This window comes from Cebidichthys violaceus, unplaced genomic scaffold, assembly GCF_023349555.1.
Source record: "Cebidichthys violaceus isolate CVI_PGR_0920_01 unplaced genomic scaffold, fCebVio1.0.p SCAF_98, whole genome shotgun sequence".
Classification (NCBI taxonomy): domain Eukaryota; kingdom Metazoa; phylum Chordata; class Actinopteri; order Perciformes; family Stichaeidae; genus Cebidichthys; species Cebidichthys violaceus.
This window is the reverse complement of record NW_027176984.1, coordinates 387,111-406,404: the sequence shown is the minus strand read 5'-3', so window position 1 is coordinate 406,404 and position 19,294 is coordinate 387,111. Positions and strand designations below refer to the sequence as shown.

Below are 19,294 nucleotides of genomic sequence, written 5' to 3'. Positions count from 1 at the left end.
GGACTGTAGTGTAAGACAGTACTATAGTTTAAGACAGGACTGTAGTTTAAGACAGGACTATAGTTTAAGACAGGACTGTAGTTTAAGACAGGACTCTAGTTTAAGACAGGACTGTAGTTTAAGACAGGACTGTAGTTTAAGACAATACTATAGTTTAAGACAGGACTCTAGTTTAAGACAGGTCTCTAGTTTAAGACAGGACTGTAGTTTAAGACAGGACTATAGTTTAAGACAGGACTCTAGTTTAAGACAGGACTGTAGTTTAAGACAGGACTATAGTTTAAGACAGGACTATAGTTTAAGACAGGACTGTAGTTTAAGACAGGACTATAGTTTAAGACAGGACTGTAGTTTAAGACAGGACATAGTTTAAGACAGGACTCTAGTTTAAGACAGGACTGTAGTTTAAGACAGGACTATAGTTTAAGACAGGACACTAGTTTAAGACAGGACTGTAGTTTAAGACAGGACTGTAGTTTAAGACAATACTCTAGTTTAAGACAGGACTATAGTTTAAGACAGGACTATAGTTTAAGACAGGACTCTAGTTTAAGACAGGACTATAGTTTAAGACAGTACAATAGTTTAAGACAGGACTGTAGTTTAAGACAGGACTATAGTTTAAGACAGGACAATAGTTTAAGACAGGACTATAGTTTAAGACAGGACTGTAGTTTAAGACAGGACTATAGTTTAAGACAGGACAATAGTTTAAGACAGGACTGTAGTTTAAGACAGGACAATAGTTTAAGACAGGACTGTAGTTTAAGACAGGACTATAGTTTAAGACAGGACTGTAGTTTAAGACAGGACTATAGTTTAAGACAGGACTGTAGTTTAAGACAGGACTATAGTTACAACGAGGAGTTTGTTGGTTTCTAGCTGTTCTAGCTAACTAGCGCATCAGAGGCAAAGCAGCCGGTCTCTATTGTTGTTAGAGCTCCACAGAACACGGTAGCAGTGACGGCTAGCTCGTCATGTAGGACACTAGCAACATCTGAATCCATCTGATTAATCAACACGGATCCAAAGACGTGGTGAATGGACAAACCAGCCATCAGCAGCTTCAATACTTCAGACTAACTCATGTCACTCAAGTGTGTGACCTCAATGTTCAACCAGAACTTCCAAAGAGCAAGAAAAGGGGGAGGGAAGGAGGGAGGGAGGAAATGGGAGAAAAATCATTTGAGTAGCTAAATGAAATTAGCAGCTTTAAAGAGCCTGAGGGCAAAGTGGAGTCGTGTCCCCCGTGGCTACGCTTTAGAGGAGGAGGGAATGAGTTAAGCTTGACTGGCTCCTCGCCTCCTACTCCCTCACTCTTTCTGCTTTACTAATATGTAGGGTGCGATGGAGGGAGGGAGTGGGGGGGGTGAGGGGTATAAAAGCCGGTTGGCTGGAGCTCTTCTTTGTCGAATGACTTTCTGATTCTCTTTGAAGTGTTTTTGCTGACTTTCATTTTGGAACCCTGGACAACAAAAAGTAAAGAAACACTTTATTTATTTCTTCTTCTTCTTTTATTTGTTCTATTTCTTCCGTTTCCCTCTTGCTCTTTCCCTCTTCGTCTTCTCCTTTTCACCCTTGATACCTCTGCTCTCTTCCCCGCTGGGTGTTGGACATTTGGCCCCAGCTGTTGCTGCTTCTGCACCCAGGATTGAAGCATGAACCCTGGGACGTTCTCCAGCTCTGGCCCCCTGTCCTGGGCCATGTACCTGATGAGGAAGGGCCGGACAGGCAGCGGACTCTTTGGTAAAGTGCATTCTTCTTGACGCCACTTGGTCATCATCATCATCCCATCATGTCTGTTTTTATTGTTTTGAGCTGAATATGAATCAGTGTTTTAGTTATGTATGGGCATGTTGTGGTGTAAACACATTGTCTTCACATCATGTGTGGCTTCAATAATCCATGTTGATCTTTGGTGGATCGTTGTTGTCACGCTGTAGTCACACTTGTCCTCTTGAGATGTTTGATGTTGAGCTTCTCGTACATGAAGCTGCTAGTTTGAATCCCTTGCACTGATGTGGCTGCTGCAGCGTGAACCTAACAACGGTACAGACTTCATCCTGGTCCCTGTACTCCACTACACTCCTCAACTTTAGGTCCTTCCTTTCTAAGACTTTATCGAGGCGATGTAATGAATCCTTGAGGGACTCCAGGAGTCCTGGATGGGTTCTGGGGTTCTTTGGGGAGTTTTAGGTGTTACTCTAGAGTCCTGCCGTTTTAGTTGACCTTACAAACAGTGAGGACCAGCAGAGTCCATCAGGACTGTGGACTGAGGGAGTGCTTACACTTGTACTGTGATACTGGTCTTCTGGTTGGTGATTATTTTCCTGAACACAACGTTGAAATATTTGGGCTTTTTGAAGGCTGGTAGCGATTATTCGTTATTATCGTATGCCATTGGTTATTTCTAAGTAAAACATCCTTTGTTAAAAATGTGAAAGTATCATAGACAGTACTATGACGTTCCTGTAGTACTACAACACTTCTTCATGACATGTAGCTGCGTGACCTTCCTGTTGCTCTTCTTCTGTGGAAACCTTTCTTGTTCATATCTTCAGTTTGAGGAATCATATTCATACTGCGGCTGATGATATGAAGCAATGCTGGTGTCAATAATTTTGATAGGCGATTGCGACTGAGTATTGATTATGGATCAGAGGACAACGACCGGCTCACATTACAGTCAGTCAGTGAAACGCTGGCTGACTGAAATCCAACTCCTCTCCTCTGCCTCTGGTCTTTCCTCCTCCTCCTCCTCCTCCTCCGTTTTATTTCTGTCTTTAGACGGTCACCATCTCCACACAGCTGGTAACCTGGTAACATGTAGAGGACTGTAAACGGACAATATTCATTCTTATTTTAAGAGAGGGATGGTTTCATGCATTGCATCTAGTGATGAGATGAATTATGACACATGTTCAGCTGAATATTAAACTTTCAGACATGTTGAGGCCTCTCAGGACACACATGTATGATGACGATGCGTGACCATGTGAATCCCTACGATCATCTGAACTCACTTTGTTTCTATGGAGTCTGTAACACATCTGTACACTCAGCATCAGGCCTCACAGATATATCGTTTCATCCGTCAGTGTTTGAATTATTCATAAGCTTCTATGAGGAGTAAATGTCCAGTGTCAGATTTAATGACACTAAGCTTGATGAAGCTGCAGGTTTCATACGTGGTGTTCGTAGCAGCAGACCAGCGTAAGGGAAGCGTGTTGTTAGCATGATTCACTGTTCATCTGGAATCCAGGCTTTTATGCAACTTAACAATCTGTGACTATCAGAGGATTTGAGGCGTTTGAATTCGTCCATCTTTGGAGAACAAGTTAAAAAAAAAAGACAAATACTGGAGGAAGTGAAAAATAGATATTTCTAAAGGCAAATCACGTCACGTCCATCTGAGGCCGGACCAGAGCGGAGGCATTTACATTTTTCATCATCCCCTTTGGCTACAGAGGACGCTGCAGAGGCAGACTGGCGTTTCACTAAAACTCATCCGACAGCGTGTGGATGGAACTCACATCCAATCGACTGACTCAACAAGGCCTAAGAAACCGACCGTAAAAGAACAGAACCAAAAACTACCTTTAATGTCTACAAAAAATATCTATATATAAAAAACATCAAACCGACCACATGTAATAATGATGTAATAACTACTGAACACTTGTAATACCACTGAGTTTAAAGCTAGATTCATTTTAAACATTCATAAAGTGACTGCTGATGGACCATGAGGTATGATAAACACACACACACACACACACACATCTATTTGATTTATTCACACACGTTGAAATGAACAACTGAAAACTCAGAGAGGAATTTAAACCACAAACTCAGATATATAATATCTCAGTGCTTTTGATTCAGTGGTATTTAAATTTAAACTTATTCAGGTATTATGTTTCATTATGAGGTTTCTTATTGAATGAAAACCAGTATGGCCTTCAGGGAGATCAACGGTTAAAGCTCATGCTACAGTTGTCTTATGAACACAACATGTATTTACTGTACATGTTGTATTCATAAGACAACAGTAGCACTGACATGTACAGTATGTACATATCAGGGCTGAGTGTGTTTACATCTAGAGTTCTTCTAACAACATCGGTTTAATGTAAAGTGAAGGTGATGCATTCTGGGAGGCTGAGATGACTTCACCGTCAGTCAGCTGTTTGAATGAATACAGCACAGTGCTGTGTTCTTGTGTGGAGATAGAATAAGACTCCTTCATTCTGTAGCATCATATGACAAAACTAGAATGAGTTTATCAGTTATGTATCTTTCAATATGAGTCGATCCTCACATCATTTATGTATCTGTTTATGTCTTTAGTCATCTGTTTTATTTAGTGCTGTTGTGTTCTATGTGGTTTTAAAATAAAAACAAATTCAATTCAATAAACTTTAAGTCATAAAAATAGAATAATCTGAGTTTATCGCTTATTTTCTATTTGCTTTTATGTATCATTCATATAAGTGGATCTTCACATAATTTATGTATCTGTTTATTTAGTTTTATTTTATTATAGGTTCTATTTAGTGTTCAGTTTAAAATTAAAAAAATGAAATTCAACAAACTTTAATTCATATCAAATAATAAGTCAACATTAGAAATATTAACTTTTCAAAATATTGTTCCACTAAATCATCATCATTTAAATCAATGTCACGCTGAAAAGATGCTTTTAAATTATGTGGTTTAGAATACTTAAAATCATAAAGAATATAAATATCATATCTATTAATATAAATAACATATCTAATGATATAAATATCATATCATATCTAATAATATAAATATAATATCTAATAATATAAATATATATATCTAATACTTTAAATATCATATCATATCTAATAATATAAATATCCTATCTAATAATATAAATATAATATCTAATAATATAAATATTACATCTAATACTTTAAATATCATATCTAATAATATAAATATCCTATCTAATAATATAAATATTACATCTAATACTTTAAATATCATATCTAATAATATAAATATCCTATCTAATAATATAAATATCATATCTAATAATATAAATATCATATCAAATATCATCATATCATCGTTACCAACACGTATCAACACGTCACACGTTAATATGCCACAAATAAGAATTCAACATAACTGTATTTCAGAATCATGAGAACACTTTATGATAGAAAACATATTTCATCATAACACAAAGTAGATACCCAGTGAAGTAATGCTGTCTGTGTCAGCCCGTTAGAATGAATGAGGATAAGTTAGTGTTGGTCATAATCAACATGGAGGTGAATCCATGATGTGGTCTCTGTCATGATCCAGATCACCGACTGCCCCCTGTCGCCTGTGTCCGGTACGACAGACCGAGTCACAAGCACCGAGCCGGCGTTATCTGTGCGCGGAGACACAGCCGGTTGTTGAGGCGGACGCAGATTGAAACGCGCCTCTGTTGACTGTCAGAGTCTGTCTCACACGCGCTCCACGTTGTTTCATGTATTTAAACAGAGCGACAGTCGGGCTCTCTGTTGCTTCCATGCAGCCGCAGATTGAAGTCCTGGTCCCGCGTGCTCTCACCTCGCGATGAAGTCCGTTCAGCAGGAGGAAGAGCCGCTTTGCTCCCTCGCCACAAGCCCCGCCTCCTCCCGGACGGACATAACGCTGATTGGTCAATCCGCCTCTCGGACAGCCAGCGGAGAGCCTCTCCATTGGCTGACAGCTGAGACGCAAACGCGGAGGGTCTGCCGGTAAAAGCCTGGCGCCGTCAGCCGGGATGTCCACTCCTGTAGCGGGGAGGGAGAGAGACATAGCCGGGCAGGAGAGAGAGAGAGAGAGAGAGAGAGAGAGAGAGAGAGAGAGAGAGAGAGAGAGAGAGAGAGAGAGAGAGAGAGAGAGAAGCACCACATTCTATCACTAGTTCAAACTAGTTCACCTTTAGTTTAGTTCACTTCTCTTCCACTTTGGCTTCACTTCAGCTGCGAGGAGGCGCGAGGAGCTGTGAAGACCTCCCAGCATCCAGCGTCTGAGGACGTCTCTTCTGCTCCCGGCTGGAGCTCTGGACGCCGTCTCGGTTTCGGGCTTTTTCAAATCCGGCGCGTCTGGACGGAATAAAGCGCCGCAAGCAGGCGGTTCATGTTTCTCCTTCTCCTCACGGACAGACGACAAGAAGTCCACAAAGTCTCCACACAGACACACAAAACACTGAGCAGCCTGCGCTGTCTACGGGGGACATCGGGAGGTCTACGGGGGACATCGGGAGAGTCGCGTATCTGTGGACGCACTGTGGCGCACAAATGGTGTTTCTGTGGGACGCAAAATACGGTACGAGGCATCTCTCTGACGCTTTATTATAGAGTGTCTTTGCTCACATAATATGTACATACATATATATATTAATATATATGTATGTATATATTATGATATTAATATATATATAAGTATATTTATAAAACCATGAACCCTTCTCTCTGCTGTGATGCTGTTGGGTGGAGGTGGACGTGAGGACGGCTGGTGTGTTTCATAAACCTTTTGTTCAGTGTGAACACACACACACACACTCTGACTGCCTCAGTTATTGTGTTACTTATACAAAGTTATTATTATATAGTGAATAAAAATATTATTCACAACGTTTGCTATAATACAACAAGGTAAATATGTTACTATAGAAGTCATCTGTATACTGCAGTATATCAGTACTTACCCATATTCATAACATTTGGTAAAATAATGAATTATTGCCATATTGATGCTCTTATGATTCTTTGAATATGGGAGATTTTTAGCTGAGGGGCAAAACTGGATTTCTATATTTAAATATTGACATAAAGCTGTTGTTGTTTAGTTTTTCATGAATCACCATCGTCCTTTATTAAAGAGTTTAATTCATAGTGTCGTCCTTTATTAAAGAGTTTAATTCATAGTGGGTCAAATGACTGTTAGGTAGTGTGAGCAGCATTTATTGAACCCTGATTATTATACTTCATATACTTATTCATTATTGAAATAGTCAAACGTTCTCTAGATTAAAACAACTTGTTTTTATTTTTCACACTAAGAGATGAAACTCTTCTTCTTCTAAGATCATTCAAACATCACATCGAGTGAAGCACGGTTCAGACGTGGACTGAACGGAGCTGTTTATGGATCATATAATAACAATAATAAAATGAAAGTATTATTATTATTATTATTATTATTTACTGTGAAGTGATTCAAACAGTTCAGTGTGTCTGTGGCTCCTGTTGAACCAGAGGCCGGTGTCTGAGCAGCAGAGCAAGAGTTTAAATCACACTGAGACAAACTCCACACAGCAGCATGTGGGTTAAGTGACTGACCAGCAGAGACACAGAGAGACAGAGAGACAGACAGATGATTTATCACCGTCCTCTGAGGCTTCTTTATTCTTTTCTTCTCCGTGTTGCAGTAATTGAATCCTCAGTGTAGCGTCTGCGTTGACGGCGAGCCGCGTCTCTCCTGAACGTTCGTGTGGCAGAGGGAGCAGAAGTGTTGCTGCTGTCTTGTTTCATGACACACACACCGTGGTGTGGAGGCAGTGTGTGGAGTCATGACTTTTACTGCTGAGAGCTCGTCTGTACGTCTTCCTTCTTTGACATCATCCTGTGATTCTTCAGCTGAATCCTTTCTTCTATTAAACGTCACAAAATTGTGTCAAACGTCCCCTAAAGAGCCCGAATGGACGTCTTCAAATGTCTTGCGTTGTCCAACCACCAGACCCAAAGATGTCCAACCAGTTATGACAGACTGGGAACACATTGCTCTGTGAGGTTCACGTCTCTCATGTGTATCTGGAGGTATCTAGAGCAGCACAAAGGTGAACATTACCTCAACTAACCCGTGTGTTCTCCCTCAGACCCAGCCCCGGGCCGGCGCTACACCCCCCCCTCCACCGCCCTGGCCTCGGGGGGGAAGATGGCCGAGGCCCTGCCTCTGGGCACCCAGGAGGCCGGAGGGGCCGCTCTGGTGGGCAAACTACGCATGGCTGACCGCGGCATGGTGGAGGTACGATGACACGCAAGTCCCTGTGTTGAATGTGTGCCCTGATCTAAAGCTCAGCTCAGTAACGGTGGTCTCTACAGGTGATCTCAGATCATCCAGGTGAGCTGGTGAAGACAGACAGCCCCAACTTCCTCTGCTCCGTGCTGCCCACTCACTGGAGGTGCAACAAGACGCTGCCCATCGCCTTCAAGGTGTGTGACTCCACTCGACTGCTGCATTCACTGACAGCTACGAGCTCGTTATTATAGCTACAAGCACCCATCAGTAATGATGCCTCATGGCATTAATCATAACACATTATAAAGCACGTTATAAAGCAATATGAATATGCAGGTTAAAAAAAACACAGTATAAATTACATAAGTATAGTACTCAATGTGTGTGTGTATATATACATACAAATATTTATATACATATATAAATGTATGTATATATGTATGTATGTACATATATATATATGTACATACATGTACATATATATATGTACATACATATATATATACATATATATACATGTATATATACATGTATATATATACGTATACATATATATATATATACGTATATATACGTATATATATATACGTATACATATATATATAAATATTTATATATATATAAATATTTATATATATACGTGTATATACATATATGTATATATATATACATATATATGTATATGTTTATAAAATAAAAGATTTGCTCTGTTGACCAACTCTAACATATAAAGATTACATCCATAATCAACTAATAACATAATCTATTTAATCATTCAACTCTAAAAATAGTACTATTATTTCTGATACATTGAGTACATTTTCTGATACTTTTAAATGTATTTGTTACACTGCAGTATTACTACTCTTACTGTAAATAATGCATATAACGTGTTAATATGTTTTAATAGGGCACATGAAGTGTGGGTGAATAGAGCTAGAATGATGCATTCAGCAGGATTATGTTCATATTCATTTGAATGTGACCTTTATTGAACCAGGACGTCTTCTCATTGAGATTCAAAATGTCTTTTCAAAGACGGCAGAAGAAGAAGCTTCACCTAAAATAAATCAGATGTTCATCCGCTCTCATGGTTTCAGTCCTCTAAACTCACTCAAATCTTTACAGTAACAGGAAACGCTCACGTGTGAGTAGCAGGAATCAGTGAGTCTTATGATATTATGATCTATAAATGGTTCGTTTATGTCACAGACTCATTGTTTCAGCACCAATCAGCTAATGGAGGCGTTTCACAGCATTTGGAGCTAAAGGGAAGTAAATGCATCGATCTTTTTATTCACTTAACAGAGTGAGAGGGAGAATGTTTCAGCGTAATCATTTGGATTCAGAATATTGTTCTTACCATTAGTCCCTAGAGGACAACGCTGTCCCATGAAAACCACATGTCTCAAACGTCTCATGAGCGAGGACAAACAGTCTCTGCTCTGTGACGAGGCGTTTAGTCAGACACTTCAACTCGAAGGGTTTAAATAGTTTATTTTGACTAACAAGCAGGACCAACTTCTTCTACTCCAGAGTCTCCTGAATACTCAACTATTATATTATATTAATACAATTCCTTTCATGCAAAACCTCTGTTCATAAATGTCAATTTACAGGGTTTGGTGCTATTTTTCTGCAAGAAAACAGATTAATTTAATGTTGTGACAGTATGACATTTCTTCATCATCGTGTGTGTGTGTGTGGATGTGTGTGTGGATGTGTGTGTGGATGTGTGTAGATGTGTGTATGGATGTGTGTGTAGATGTGTGTGTAGATGTGTATGGATGTGTGTGGATGTGTGTGTAGATGTGTGTGGATGTGTGTAGATGTGTGTGGATGTGTGTAGATGTGTATGGATGTGTGTGGATGTCTGTGTAGATGTGTGTGGATGTGTGTAGATGTGTGTGGATGTGTGTAGATGTGTGTAGATGTGTGTGGATGTCTGTGTAGATGTGTGTGGATGTGTGTAGATGTGTGTGGATGTGTGTGGATGTGTGTAGATGTGTGTGGATGTGTGTAGATGTGTGTATGGATGTGTGTGTAGATGTGTGTGTAGATGTGTATGGATGTGTGTGGATGTGTGTGTAGATGTGTGTGGATGTGTGTGGATGTGTGTAGATGTGTGTGGATGTGTGTAGATGTGTATGGATGTGTGTAGATGTGTGTAGATGTGTGTGGACGTGTGTAGATGTGTGTATGGATGTGTGTGTAGATGTGTGTGTAGATGTGTATGGATGTGTGTGGATGTGTGTGTAGATGTGTGTAGATGTGTGTAGATGTGTGTGGATGTGTGTAGATGTGTGTGGATGTGTGTAGATGTGTGTATGGATGTGTGTGTAGATGTGTGTGTAGATGTGTATGGACGTGTGTGGATGTGTGTAGATGTGTGTAGATGTGTGTAGATGTGTGTGGATGTGTGTAGATGTGTGTATGGATGTGTGTGTAGATGTGTATGGACGTGTGTGGATGTGTGTAGATGTGTGTGGATGTGTGTAGATGTGTGTATGGATGTGTGTGTAGATGTGTGTGTAGATGTGTATGGATGTGTGTGGATGTGTGTAGATGTGTGTGTAGATGTGTGTGGATGTGTGTGTAGATGTGTGTAGATGTGTGTGGATGTGTGTAGATGTGTGTAGATGTGTGTGTGGATGTGTGTGTGGATGTGTGTGTGGATGTGTGTAGATGTGTGTAGATGTGTGTAGATGTGTGTAGATGTGTGTGTAGATGTGGACACTTTCATGCACTTTGAGTCAAAATGCATTTGTCGAAAAGCAGCTTTTAGCCGCAGAACACACAACTGATTGATTTATTGTGCCTTATGCATTAGTGTTCGCACATGTGTGTGTGTGTGTGTGTGTGTGTGTGTGTGTGTGTGTGTGTGTGTGTGTGTGTGTGTGTCTGTGAGTGTGTGTGTATGTGTGTGTGAGTGTGAGTTTGGTGCATTATGCATCATAATGAGTGTCATGAGCGGATGTCACTGCCTTTTACTGATAATGGATGACTGTTATGATGCACACACACTCACATGGAGACACACACACTTTCATGAACACTGAAATATGCACAGGTGCAAATGTAGTGACAACACACACACACACGCACTACGCTGATGGTGCACACACAGGTACTGTGTGTGTGTGTGTGTGTGTGTGTGTGTGTGTAGACACCAGGGTTACCGTCATGAACTAAAAGCAGAAGAAGCAGTGAAATATTGTTGAAGCTGAACCTGAATAAAAAGGATTTATCCTTTAATCCTTTAGATGTTCAGCTCAGCTCTGCTGTTGATCAGCTGGGCCTGTTAGTGTAAGAGTTCTCAAGTTGATCCCTGATCAGAAGATTTAAACATTCCTACACAGTCCTGGCAGCCTGCTCTCACTCCATTGGTCAATGCTGCTCTGCATCTGATACGACGCACCAGTCACCCGCTAGCATCGGAGTAAGACGCCAACCCATCCACGTCGTTATCAGTCCCCTCAGCGAGGAGGACGGGGGGACACCACCAAACCACAGTATAGTACTGAACCCAAGTAAACCGAAAACTACTCACCTACGTTGGAAGTTTATTTTGAAATGTATGCACATAACAGGCAGGCATGGAGATTTATTTTGAAAAGACACTGTGCATGGGCGGATAATGAGACATTGTCCCCCTGTAGAGGCTCCACCCCTTCTCCATAAGAACAGTCGGCCCGTTCAGTAAACTGACTATGCATGTGTGTAGATGTGTGTGGATGTGTGTGTGGATGTGTGTAGATGTGTGTGGATGTGTGTGTGGATGTGTGTGGATGTGTGTGTAGATGTGTGTGGATGTGTGTGGATGTGTGTGGATGTGTGTAGATGTGTGTAGATGTGTGTGTAGATGTGTGTGGATGTGTGTGGATGTGTGTGGATGTGTGTGGATGTGTGTAGATGTGTGTGGATGTGTGTGGATGTGTGTAGTTGTGTGTGGATGTGTGTGGATGTGTGTAGATGTGTGTGGATGTGTGTAGATGTGTGTGGATGTGTGTAGATGTGTGTGGATGTGTGTGGATGTGTGTAGATGTGTGTGTGGATGTGTGTGTAGATGTGTGTGGATGTGTGTGGATGTGTGTAGATGTGTGTAGATGTGTGTGGATGTGTGTGGATGTGTGTGTAGATGTGTGTAGATGTGTGTGTAGATGTGTGTAGATGTGGACACTTTCATGCACTTTGAGACTTCCAAACCTGACGTCCAAACCTGACACTAGAGAGGAACCGAGACACGGTGAAGGACCACTGACCCAGCGTTGGTAGAGAGAGTGTGTTGTCCAAGTAATTTGTATTTTTATGTAACTACATACTTGTGGGGCATTATAACAAAAACACACTGAAACTAGTGTAACAGTAAAACATGTATACAAACTGAAACTGAACTATAACTAGTCAAAACTAAAGAAAAATAAATTGAAACTATTACCACCTTGGTATACACTGGCCTGTGTTTAACAAACACACACACACACATACACACACAGTCGCTTTATTATTAAGGAAGAACTTTATCCAGTCACATTCCACCGCAGGCTCATCAATACGTGTCACTGGTTGATTATTGGAACATCAGCATATTGATATTTCAACTCATACTCAAGGCGACTGAGAAGGTGAACAATAGAGCCCCGTGAGCCCGGAGGACAATGAGAGGAAACCCGAGCTGTGGTCATCGCTTTGAGAGCTCAAGCGTCCGTCAGCTCTAGCCGCGGCCGTTTGCTCACTGATGGTTTGGTGTGATTAGCGTTGATATGGAAATCAGCTTCCCTGGCTGTGTATCTGTATATCTGTGTATCTGTATATCTGTGTATCTGTATATCTGTGTATCTGTGTATCTGTATATCTGCGGAGGTGTGGAGGTGTGGAGCAGAGAACGTGTTCTCCAGAGAGTGTTAAACATTTCACACTTGTTTTGGGAGAGTTTCATTTTCAATAGGGAAATGATTGACCTTTTATTTCATCATTTGCATCTTCTACATTAGATTTCGGAGCTTAAACAGTCCCAAGCTGTTTGTTGCTCAGTGTTTATTATATGACACCAGCACCTTCATCTACTTTGGATCCAGCAGGATGTTCAAGCATGAGACAAACGTATTTTGTCCCTGAACATGTTTTATCCTTTATTGTTTTGTACTAGCCTTGAACCATTCATAGACAGACACGCATGTTGAGATAGCTGATGTATAAATACAGTTATATCATCATTTGGAAAGCTGGAACAACCCGGGCAGAAGAACATGTGAGGGCTGACAGCAGCAGACATTCAGAAGTCTCACTCATCTCCTCTCCTCTCTTCTTCTTTGTGTCACTAGGTGGTGGCCCTGGGCGACACCCCCGATGGCACCCTGGTAACGGTGATGGCAGGAAATGATGAGAACTTCTCTGCTGAGCTTCGCAATGCCACAGCCGCCATCAAGAACCAAGTGGCCAGATTCAACGACCTGCGCTTTGTCGGCCGCAGTGGAAGAGGTACACACACACACACACACACACACACACACACACACACACACGAGTGTTCTCATTCAGTGTCCGTGTTTACACCTGCAAAGGATTGACTGTAAATGATCAATAACCCACGAAATCACGAGCAGGACGTCAGGGGACAGAGTATAAAGAGACGCAGTCCATGTAGAGAGGAAGTCGACGTGGATGGACGGGTCAAACAAACGTTTACTTGTTGTTACATAACTTATGTATTTATCTACTTGAGTTACGTGACAAACTTACACATAAGTGAAAGTTTGGTTGTCCAAAAAGTAACCAGAAAGCGTCCAGAAAGTAGGACGCTGATCTCTCATACAACGATACGACACGTTGTATGAGGAGACGCTGCACACACATAAAGAAAGAGAATAGGAATGCTCATCTGGACTAGTTTAAGACAGCACCAACATGATGCAGAGTGTCACAGAGGAGTGAGGACATTGTCGGCTGATCTCACTCTGGTTGAAGTTTAATTTGTGTGTTTTGCACAAGCACACAACACAGCGGATGAATTAGGGGAAGTACACATGAATAAAAACAGTATTCACACAACTTCCCCGTAACACTCCATTCAACGTCTACCCCCCCCCCCCCCCCTTTCTCTCTTTAACGGACACACTAGACCACAGTTACACTAAATCAGTCACAGGCAAATGTCCCCACTAATCTATTTAAAACAGCCGTCCTGTGTACACACACTCTGCCAGCACTCACATTAAATGACCCCAGCTGAATGGAAATATGGGAATAACTGTCAATATTTTACAGATTCCACAGTTCTGCCGTTGAAAAAGTAGCCTACTTAATTTCATTATTGTGCAGTAGAATTCAAATGAAGAACGATGATGTGTGGAAATTTGTTTTCATGCAAATTTAACTGCACAGAATACAATGAGGTTCATTCTCCCATCACACTGTGTTTTAACAGACAAAAAGCTGATCACAGTGTTAATGCAGGGAACCACGACCTAATTCATGTGTCTTCTCTGTAAATATATATATATACTGTGTATATATAATATAGGTGCTCTAGTGAGTATTTGTGGCAGTGGGACGATTGCATTATATCATCAATGTCAGATTTGGTGCGAACGTATTATATTTTGAAGAGAAATCATACGCAAGAAAAAAGTTATTTTGTTTGAGCTAACAAAAATTGAATCTGTTTCTAATCCAATTACATCGCTAGAACTATCTACAGCATCCCGGAAGAATCATGAAAACATTATCACAGATTGACTCAGTGATGTGTTTTTAATGGAGCTCTATGGCACACAGGAAGTAGACGTATCAGGCTTTGATGCACACAATCAGACAGTAGGGTTCATAGTATATTGTTGGTTTTCGTTGACAAGAAGAAACACATAGAAGACTTATCTGTTGACTTTTGGCTTCTTGACAGTTTCTGATTTCTGCTAGTCTCCTGCTCGAGATATGTTGTCGTTACGTTGTGTCGCTACGTTGTGTCGTTACGTTGTGTCGTTACGTTGTGTTGTTACATTGTGTTGTTACATTGCGTTGTTACGCTGTTTTCCGTTACGTTGCGTCGTTACGTTGCGTCGTTACGTTGCGTCGTTACGTTGTGCTGTTATTATTAAAACATAAACCATTAACTTTTTTCTAACCTTTGAGGTTTTGTTGCCTAAAGCGGCGAGACTGGGTTGTGTGTTTTTTAGATTTTGAGCTGAGTTTCTCCATCTAAAACCTATAAAATGTCATTAACTGTCTGAGTGGGAAGTGGTCAGTTTAGCTGCCGACCGCAATGAATGGTTTAGTGGTTTGACTAGTGGTTTCTGTGTGTGTGTGTGTGTGTGTGTGTGTGTGTGTGTGTGTGTGTGTGTGTGTGTGTGTGTGTGTATGTGTGTGTGTGGGAGTCAGAGTCAACGTTCTCAAACATGCTCATCATCAGTCAGTGTTCCCTGTTTTGCAGAAGCACTTAGTTACAACACTGATACACTGATCTAGTACACAGTGCTCTCGTCAATGTAGAGCTGCTGTGTGGATTATCAGCAGCTCCTCACTGAAGAACTAAATCCTATTCCTCAAGGTTTTGACTTTAGATACAAACCCTTAACTTGGTCCTGCTCCACCCCCAAATCTGTGAATGTCCTCCTGAGGGAAGTCACGGTACCAGAAATGTAGAAGTCGATACCAATACCAGTGAAATTGAAATTCTTAATTCCCAAATTGATACTACGGTAAAAAACAGAACATCCTGTGTACTTCAACATACACTCCTTTACTACAGTCTGCATACTGGTTTTGGTGAATGTGACAGTGATCTTTCACCCAGCTGTTTGTTCCCCAATGTGAAACGAGAAGTCAACGTTCATTTATTTGTCACCTAACTTGCGTAATGTAGTTACAGCGCTTTGTAGTTATTTTAACCCGAACCTAACTAAGTAGTTTCCTGTGAAGACTGAAGTTTATTTTGAAAGACGGTTTTCATGTAACGAGCAGAAATTGACACGTGTTGCTGTCTTGTGAAGGAAAACGCATCAAAAATGAGAAGTAACTTTTATTAAATATCATACAACTCATTGTATGAGAACGTGTTGCTGCGGTACCTGTGGTACTATAAAAAGAATGATTCTGTTGAGATGGTACCGAAGCATCGGTTCTCGTGACATCTCGTCCTTCTACCTCACCTCTGATGTTTAAAACATCCCAAAGAGTCACATTGATGATTTGGTGATGATATAAGAAAATCAATCATTTGTTTCAATGTGGTGAAACTAAACCGGATAATGTGGAAACACCTTTTTGTAGCCTTCTGTCCACAGAAGCTTCAAGACTCTTCAGAGTGAATGAAGCACTGCAGGCCCTTTGTTCACATCACTGACTTCACACAATGCTTCTGACCAAACTTCAAGCTCATTGACCAGGATCATATTTCATCATCTCCTCCGTACCTGAACCAACACGACCCCACAACAGTGTTTTATGAGGCGGTGCCGTGAGATGACTCATGGTCCTCCACCACAGACACACAATGCAACACTCGTCATAAACCTGTGTGTCTGTTTATGTCGTCGATGGTAAAATAATGATTCAGTACACAAAGTTAATGCAGCGTCCTTGTATTCAGATTGTATAGATGTGATTTAACCTGATTACATTTACACATGGACTGTATTATGTGTGTGGGTCTAAAAGTAAAGTAAATATGAATTGACAAGTTGTGTTTGAAATATTTCTGTCCGACCAAAGTGAAAGCAGGAAGCCGTCACTCGGTCTCGTGTCCTGAGGATCCACAATGTCGAGCTTCTTTGCTGCCTTCTTGCTAGTAGCGTAGCTCGCTAGCTGCTAACGGCTGCGTCCTGTCTGCTTTGGAACAGTCGGTCATGTCTTTCACCCTCGTTGTTGTTGGATGTGAAATTGGAAGTGAACGCGATCGTATTTACTCTATAGTTACACACATCTGTCTGTGTCGTTGTGTGTGTGCAACCTTTCTGTCTCTCTTTTAGTTCCACATTTTTCTCTTTCACAATATCAGACTGTGTGAACACACACACACACACACACACACACACACACGTTACTTTGTAAATGAGAGATTCCGTCTGATTGGCTGATTGTGAGAAAACTGGGGCAACCGAAACTCAGCAAGCACTGACATGATGCACACACACACACACACACGCACACACACGCACACACACACACACACACACACACACACCTCATGTGTAAAAGCCTCTCTTATCTTTAAAGAATGAGAGAGACATGGTGTATGAAGAGAAAGTCCCAGAAAAAACACTGTTGTCGAGACACACGCGCCTTTGTGATTTAGTAATCTATACATACGTGTGTGTGTGTGTGTGTGTGTGTGTGTGTGTGTGTGTGTCTGTGTGTGTGTGTGTGTGTGTGTGTGTGTGTGTGATGCCACCGGCTGCCTCATAGACATAACAGACACTCCGACCTCAGCTGTTCTCTCCTCCTGTCTCTCTCTATCAGCCGGATCTCTTACTGTAAACTCTCTCTGTAAACAGAACAGCTCTCCATGTCGCTCTATACGCTGCTCTATTTATACACACTGTGTATAGAGCAGCATACACACTCAACAATACGTCTGCTGTTCACATGTGTGTGTTACTGGAGAAGTACAGAGAGAAGGTTTCAGGTGAAAACACACCTTCTGTCTGACAACATTACACAGCACTGAACAGGGTGAGACCAGAACCAATGATTGGATGGCAGGGCGGTGGTGGACGCGTCCCATCACAGACATGTAACACGGGTTGTCTTTATTACCAACCATAACCACAGTCTTTCCTTAAACTTAACCAGGTGTTTTAGATGCCTAACTCTTACATACCTTCACCACAATTAATTTTGTCTTGTCCTATCATCTCTCCATGATGAAACAAGTAAAACAACCTCCTACATGGTCCATTTAATAACATGTACACTGTCTGCATATGAATGCAAAAACACACTTCAGTCAGTCAACTGTAGCTGTCTTCAGAAATACAGGTTTTTCAATTGTTGTTCTTTAAAATGAAACTATTTAATGAAATATCTGTACATTTCATTTCAATTTTGTATGCACATAATTTATGACAAAATGTCACAAGTCATCAGTGTTTTCTGTAACAATGTAACAATGTTCAGAGAGAGAGAGGCAGAGAGAGAGAGAGAGAGAGAGAGAGAGAGAGAGAGAGAGAGAGAGAGAGAGAGAGAGACACACAGAGAGAGAGACAGAGAGAGAGAGAGAGAGAGAGACACAGAGATTTTTTTGATTTTTAAAAAACCTTTTATTGATCCAGAACAGATTACTGTCATGTCATGAATTCAAATAAATAAGAAATAAAACAACTCCTCCAACCACAGAAACATACGTATCAAACATGAAACTCATCTTTTTACTTCAGTCATCAGTCAAAGTTGAACTTTCAACCTGAACTAAAGATCAAAAAGTACAACAGACTCAAGAAAAGTCTTAGATTTCATCTGTCCAATAGTTTCCAATCCGTTAGACCGGATCGTCCCCTGAAGGCACCGCGGTTCATCGGTTCCCATCAGCAGACTTCTTCTTCTTTAACGTCGTCCAGCAAGACCGGGTCTGCGTCCGATCCGTAGTCCGGTTCCCCGTCTTGTGGACGACCCCCAGAAGCTGAGCTGGATGGAGCGAAGCAGCTTCCAGAGCTTCTTCTGGCTACAGCCTGCAGCTGTTTAAAGCGACGCTCACACCTCCATGAGGAGACGCTGCCCAGAGCATCTCAGTGGCTTTGACTTCAGTGGAGACTTCAGGTACTGAGGCCCGGTTCTGTCCATCTCTCCACCGGTGATGTTCAACGGTGTGATGTTGAGGCTCTGCTTTGAGGGTCAGAGCAGAGAGACAGAGAGCAGGACAGAGACACAAACACTGTGGAGACCATGATCATCAGGGTTTCGTCTGTTGAACAGTTCTACCTTTCTGTGCTTTGTGAAGGAGAGTGATCTGCTTTCTAAGGCGGAAACGCTTCTTCTCCTCCAGAAGGTGCCTCCATGTGTGGACTGATCGAAGGAATTTGGTGACATCACTGAAGTAATCACTTATTCTGACAGATTTCTTATTATACGTTTGATCCAGATAAGAGTTGATTTCTTCCAGTGTATACAGGTCTATTTGTTTGCTGGAGGTTCCACTAGCAGACATGTTTACCTCAGAGTCATGCTCCATGTCCTCCCCACCGGACACCTGGCTGTTGGACCCACTGGGTTCATCACGTGTGGAGGCTGCCTCCTCCACGCTGTCCTCTGGCTCCAGTCGCTCAGTCCG

At 41.4% G+C, this 19,294-nt stretch overlaps 1 protein-coding gene across 3 annotated transcripts in view; it reads left to right on the top strand.

Moving 5' to 3' along the window:
* The window catches only part of runx1 (RUNX family transcription factor 1), a 57,856-nt gene that overhangs the window by 26,552 nt on the left and 12,010 nt on the right, over window positions 1-19,294 (top strand). Inside the window, exons 2-5 of one of the 3 annotated variants that reach the window (XM_068704665.1) lie at window positions 1,628-1,746; window positions 7,889-8,037; window positions 8,115-8,225; window positions 13,356-13,512. In XM_068704665.1, coding sequence (XP_068560766.1) covers window positions 1,659-1,746; window positions 7,889-8,037; window positions 8,115-8,225; window positions 13,356-13,512 — 505 coding nt within the window. In that variant the 5' untranslated portion in view covers window positions 1,628-1,658. Of the gene's footprint in view, window positions 1-1,627; window positions 1,747-5,990; window positions 6,337-7,888; window positions 8,038-8,114; window positions 8,226-13,355; window positions 13,513-19,294 lie in introns of all 3 variants that reach the window. The other 2 variants (XM_068704664.1, XM_068704663.1) reach the window with 2 other exon arrangements.